General features: G+C 45.3%; 1 protein-coding gene across 1 annotated transcript in view; it reads right to left on the bottom strand.

Moving 5' to 3' along the window:
* LOC145417603 (uncharacterized) overlaps positions 1–6,457 on the bottom strand; it is a 95,035-nt gene extending 88,578 nt beyond the window's left edge. Inside the window, exon 1 of the mRNA XM_080286304.1 lies at positions 4,956–6,457. Coding sequence (XP_080142430.1) covers positions 4,956–6,457 — 1,502 coding nt within the window. The remainder of the gene's footprint in view (positions 1–4,955) is intronic.
* Between the last annotated feature and the right edge of the window lie 396 nt (positions 6,458–6,853).

The raw sequence follows: 6,853 nt of genomic DNA, 5'->3' as shown, positions 1-6,853 counted from the left end.
GTGATTATAAATTTTGTGTCTGTGGATTTCTCTATAATTTTGAACGTTGTACCGTTAAAATACAGAATTATTGAACTTCTTGTATGGTATTAAGGTCAACGGAGAGGAAGAGCTTCATAAATTCGACTTGTTAAGAGGTACCCCAGTAAGTATTTGTTATCAGTGACTGCATGTCGAACTATCCAAGAGACAGCCAAAGTGTATGGTCTGAGCTTCGTACCATTAGCATATAAAACCGCCAATATTACTCTGCGATATCGAGGCCAAAGGAATAGATTAGAAATGCATATATCAGACTGGTTTTGGGGTCGACTTGTTATAGTAATGGCTGTGGTGTATGCTCCAAATATAGTACCATTAGCAGGTAGAATTATCGAATGTACTAAGCCATGCATAAAACTACAAGGGCTCTGAAAACAAATGGCTGCATGAATGAGATAATAACAAGAAGCCACGACTGCAGTTCAATTATTTAAAGTGCTTGCTGGTGAAGAAGTTTACAATTGCTCACGAGTCTGACTGAGTAGGAGGTCAATAGTAATTCTAAGTTTGCGCAGGCTAGTCCTCTATTACTTTTCGTCCCAGTATATGGTCTGAGTGTCGTACCATATGCATGCAGAATTATCGAACCTGTCAGGCCATATTTAAAAGCTGCGAGGCCTCCCAGTACAATTAGACGCATGGCTAGGCCTGGATTTGAGGCCCATGTTTGTTTTAATAATTTAAGAATGTGTATATCAGGCTTTTATTAATCCGCTCAGTATAATGACGAACGTTTCATTTCATCGTTGCTACCCTGGAGACGATTTTAGGCAACTTAGGAGAGACCTGGCATGTTCATGGGATTAATGGAGGCAAAGCAAACCCCTCCAGTTCAAACTGTGTTTCGTAAGCTGAATAAAATCGTCTGTCGACGGAAAACATAAGCTAATATTATGTCAGTGGATACAACATAGAAGACTTAACTTTCGCTTTCGTATCGTTAGCATACAGAATTACCGAACCTCCTGGGCCACATTTTGAACCACGAGGCCTCCCAAAACATTTAACTGCATGATCAAGGCTGACTCTGAGGCCCCAGTTTTTTTTTTTAAGTTTGTGGATGTCGGTTTCTCATAGACATTAGCTATGCTGCGTGGTCGGAGCACGTGTTAGCCTACTGGCCTGTATTCGAGGGGGTTTAGCAGATATCGTAATGCTTCTTTCTCAGTCATTTATTACCTGCGAAGGTTTTGCAGCCATTCGGGTCTGTGTATAAAATCTCAAAAAGTTATTTATCGGATTTCAGTGAAATCTGGTGGATGGGTGGGAGGTGGGTCAAGGAAGAGTTGACTCGATTTTGAGGTGGTTCCGATCCAGATTCAGGAATTAATAATAAATTTTCCTGGCGTTAGCGGACGTATGCGCTCTTACATTATGTAACAGGGCAGACCGTGACCATAGAATTAACTGACACTGTCAGACGGTAAATGCATTTGTCTGATTGGGAAGAGGCGGAGATATGCGCTCTTTGAGTGTATTCTAGTTCTTTACATTGCACTCAACATAATATCCCCTAGTAAGCTACTGATGCAAACCATGTTATTTAAAAGTTATAGCTACATTGCATACTCGTACAAGAATGTATGACCACTCAGACTCCTGTAACTCACCCTCAGCTGGACAAAGCCGTCCGACATTATCTACATTACAATACTAGAGCTGTCCTAATCACGAGAGGGTTCAGGTGCAATATGCAGATCAAACCACCAAGGAAAATGTGCTACGAAGGCTTCCATACCAAAGAGAACACGGCTCATTAGCACACAATGCTGTCCAATTTCCCGGGCAAGTGTTTAGTGAAACCAAGACTGCCAAACAATTAGCCTCGTATTTTTGGTGACCAGAATTTTCGTAACGCCTCCTCCTTTGTGATTTATTTTATATAGATATAGTGTGCATCAATTCAAGAGGATATTGAGGTGTAATGTGCAGAATAAATCGAAACGGGAGAGGTATTATGAAGCCACTCAGGAAATACTGATATTGCGTTACGTACCATAAGCAGGTAAAATTATCGAACATCCCGGGCGATATTTTAGGTTACCAATACACAACGAGGACAATTCGCTACATGATTAACGTTAAAAAATGGGTCACCAGCTGCTACAAATTCATATATGTTGATTCCAGAGAAGGTTATTGACATTTTTGGCGGGGTTTGATCCGTGTGTCATACCATTAGCATACAGAATTATCGAGCTTGCCGGGCGGTATTCAGGGCAAGGAGGTCTTAGCGGGAGGGAAAGGGTGTTGTTTGATCCGACTCTGTTTTAGGGCCTTTTCTGTGTGATAAAATTAGAATGTATGTTGACTTTTTTATTAAGGCATTGCAATATTGTTCTGATTTATAACCCGTTCACCAATATAATTTTTCACACTTTATTTCTGCTATTCCCAGACGATATACATATATTTCTTGCTCTTGTTTACTGCTATTTCTACTGCTAATGCTACTACTACTACTACCACCACTACTACTGGGTTCGATGCCCACTGCTGACAGGAAAGGTGTTTGAAACTGAAGGAGAGAGAGAGAGAGAGAGAGAGACTATTCTGTGACTCTTTTGTGACTGGTTTGTAGCTATTCTGTGGCGTGATAGTGGGGGTGGAAATCGGACACTGATGGACAACGGGCTGTGAAATTGCACACACAGGGGCAGTGACACAAGATAAGTACGCTGCGATGGTATTCTGGTGCAGTGAACTTTGGCCTGTCCTAAATGTGTAAAAAATCGACAGTGCAATTGACGCACCCATGCCATAACAAGCCAAAAATGAGTAAATAAGTAAATAAATAATTGTTGAAAAGCCTAGTGTTAAGTGAAAGATATTATTTCATGTTACTTATAGGTGAACAATACTCGACTCTCTCTCTCTCTCTCTCTCTCTCTCTCTCTCTCTCTCTCTCTCTCTCTCCATCGCTTTTCCCTCACTTGGGTATCATTAGCAACATCAACAACTTCCCTCTCTCCGCGTTCAAAGTTCCACGATTGATTGGCAGAGTTGGTAAAGTTTCTCTCTCTCTCTCTCTCTCTCTCTCTCTCTCTCTCTCACACACACACACACATTACTTATCGATCTACCTATCTATCGCTGTCTGACAATCCATATATCTATTTCCTGTCAGTCTGTCTGTCAACCTGTCCTTCTGTCTCATCTTTACCTACTGACAAGGAATCTCTCTCTCTCTCTCTCTCTCTCTCTCTCGTATGAATATCACAGAGGCGAAGTAATATAGTTAGTTTCAACGAGATTAAACGCCCGTGTCTCGTCGTTTACATGGCCGACGGATTCTTAACTTCATAATCTGATTTTCATTAGTTTATGCTGCAGAGAGAGAGAGGGAGTGTGTGTGTGTGTGTGTGTGTGTGTGTGTGTGTGTGTGTGTGTGTGTGTGTGTGTGTGTGTCCTTGTCTGTACGTGTTTGTATGCCGTCCGTTCCTCCTCAAGAACAACCACTTAAGGTGTTTTTTTCCACCTTAAGATCCCAGCTCTTCGAGAAAAAACAAAACAAAACATTCAAAACACAGATCCTTTTTCCCTCCACTTTCAACACGCTAACAGTTTTATTTCTACTAATTTTGGTCGGTTAGTGTGTGCAGTAAAAATATATATATATAAAAGTGACGGCAGATTTCGGATTGTTGTAAATAATTCCATGATTTTTATTTTATACTTTTTGGTGGATCTGTTAGGTATGTAGACGAGGGGTGAGTTAAAATGTGTGGCTTTTATTTTGGACTGAAGCTGATGGGAATATAAATGGTTGTGGATTTTTGTGCTTTTGAGAGAGAGAGAGAGAGAGAGAGAGAGAGAGAGAGAGAGAGAGAGAGAGAGAGCACTAAAAGGGCCACCTGATATCTCTTTTTACGACATAATATCTCTGCAATTACTCTATCAAGCTTTAGATCTCTCTCTTGCAACTCCAGAGACTATCGTTAACTACTCCACTATGATGGTGTACTATCTGCTATTTTCCTGCTATTTTCGTATTGGTATTTTCAGACGATTTTACTCAGCCTTGGGAGAGACTTCGAATTGGGGGGGGGGGAGTTCATTAACCTGCTTTCGTGTTGCCAGCTTAGCGTTTTTCTCGTTAAATCAAGAGATATTAACTTCCATGTAGCAGCAATTTTTATCGTCTAGCGGTGAGAATTTCCTCCATTTCCTAGTAATTTCTGCAAAGGGATACCAATGTTTCAGTGCTTACAGGCCTCTTTCTAACGATTTTCTAGAAATTTTTGCATTTAACGAAATTCTAGCGGTCTTTGAGAGCAACTTTAACATTTGTAGCTTCGGATTTGGCAAGCCTAACCTTTACTGCAAGATGTGTCCTGTAAACTGATGAAATCGTTAGTAGTGGCTAGAATGACAAGCATAAATGTGTGCTCGGGGTGATGGGGTTAAAGGCAGTGAAGTGTAGGAGTGGCAGTGGGGAGGGACGCCTTCAAGTGGCGGCACCGATATAACTGAGTGAGCCACTTCACTGCCAGGTTATACAAAACATCCCTGAACTCCCTCTCCCTTTCTCTTTCTCTCTCTCTCTCTCTCTCTCTCTCTCTCTCTCTCTCTCTCTCTCTCTCTCTCTCAAGGAAGCTGGTGGACTGCAGGAGAGGGGTAACTCCAGCCTCCAATCCACTACATACAGATGAGTCTAGGGCCACAACAAATTAAAGCCTGCAGTCCACCCGGTTCGCCTTCAAACAACAACATCAAGTACAAGAAATGGGAGAAATGGCGTTCCCTCGAGCTAGACCCTGTATTGGATCATACAGCCCCGCTCGGTTACAGGAGCGCGCTACCACTCCCGGCACGGCAGTCCCGGGCTAGGCTCGAACTCGCAATCCCCCGATTACGAGCTTGATGCTCTACCACTGAGCCACCGTGCGCCCTCAAGTACAAGAAAGTGTTACCTGGTGTCATCTGGCAGAAGATGCGCCTCCTGGCGTGGCGAGTCAACAGCCTGGGTGTGGATCGGGTCCGGAAGGTGGAGGGGATCCCCGGCCGGACCCCAGGCAGGCGCGTGGGCCGGATCTGGATCTGGGTGGCCATCCGGGGGCCCGCTGAAGGTGTGGGTGAAGGTGGAGGTGCCGCCCTGGTGCCACTGATCCTCCCAGGGCGGGTTGGCGACAGGGCTGATGCTGCCAAACCCTGTATTGATCGGGTGCCAAGAGCCCCCTGAATGGTCGCTGTGGTCCAATGAGGGGTCGTGGTGTCCCAGTGAAGCATCGTGATGTCCTAATGATGGGTCGTTGTGTCCTAATGAGGGGTCTTGGTGTTCTAATGAGGGGTCTTGGTGTCCTAATGAGGGGTCGTCGTGTCCTGATGAGGGGTCGTGGTGTCCAGCAAAAGGATCGTTATGTCTTAAAAAAGGATCATTATATCCTAATGGGGGTTCATGATGTCCTAATGTGGGATCGTGGTGTCCTAAAAAGGAACTGTCAAATCCTAATGTAGATTCGTAATGTCCAAATGGAGGACTGTGGTGTCCTAAAAGGGGATCGTTGTATCCTAATGGAGGTTCACGATGTCCTAACGGGTCAGCAAAACCCATCTGTGTAGCGGTACTGAGCCCGGCGTCAGGATGGCCACCCCACGACCCGGCACTCAGGTCTGCTTCACCGTGGCCTTCAGCACCGCCGGGGGAGGCTGCGTCTGACACGTGGCCATCTAGAGTATTCCCTCCCATGACAGGCCCCCAGTGTCCATTGGAATGTAAATCCCTCTTCACTTGCCACCCTTGTCCCACAGACCGTCGCTCCCCTGTTACTGGTCTTACGGTTGGTCTCGCTTTCGCTGGTCTTACGGCTGGGACTCTGGCAGCTGTCACACCCGACCCTGAGGTCTCCCACACCCAGGACCGGATGTCACGTCCCTGCCCCTGCCCTTGCCTCGACACATTCGTTTCACTGTCTTTCGTGTCACCATTCTTCGTGTCACTATTATTCGTCTCACCATTATCACTTTTCCTGCCGTCACTGTTCACTAGAGCGCCATCCGCCTCGTGAGACTGGAGCAAAGCATCACTATGTTTTAGGTTCAGGTGGGGTTTATTTGAGTCTCTAAGCTTTAGTTCAGATCCACCTGGAAGTCGGAGATGGAGTTCAGATCCAGCCGAATGTACAGCAGGATCAAGACTCAATTTAGATCCAACGTGGTCCTGTTCGGATCCGATTTCCTTTGCGCTAGATCTGATTCGATCTGGTTCGGATTCGCTGGCGTGCCTGATACTTCGTTGACGCCCCACGACCACTCCTGCTTCGGGGGGCCCCGGACCCCTCCAGAGTCTCCCCCTGGTGACCCCCGGAGTGGCGGAGGAGCAGAGGGTTAGGAGGAGGAGCAGGAGGAGGTGTGGGACGGGCCTGAGGGAAGCGGAGGCAGGGGGGAAGGAGCAGGGGCTGGCACGGTCAGTCATAGCTCCTCACATCGCCTCCTGGGGAGAAAGAGAGAAAGAATGTTAGATATTATAGTCATTAGCACGCATCATTATCAGTATCATCATTGTCCACCATTATCAACATCATCGACATCATCATCATCATCATCGTCGTCGTCGACTTCAGTAGCAATAGCACCATCATCGACATGATTATCGGCGACAGCATCATCATCATCATCAGTCTCATCAATTTCATAATCATCACCATCATTAACATCGACATCCGCATTATCATCAGTCTCATCAATATCATCAACATCATATTCACAGCTCCTCACAATGTTTCCTGGGAGAGAGAAACAAATTGCACAACTAATCCCACGAATAATATCTCCTCAGATGGTCATTTGTATCAGTTTCTTTATTATCGCC

Source organism: Coenobita brevimanus, chromosome 14 (genome assembly GCF_032717465.1).
Source record: "Coenobita brevimanus isolate Jiangsu-jjx chromosome 14, ASM3271746v2, whole genome shotgun sequence".
NCBI lineage: Eukaryota > Metazoa > Arthropoda > Malacostraca > Decapoda > Coenobitidae > Coenobita > Coenobita brevimanus.
Note: the sequence above shows the minus strand (reverse complement) of the source record. Positions and strands in the feature narration are given on the sequence as shown.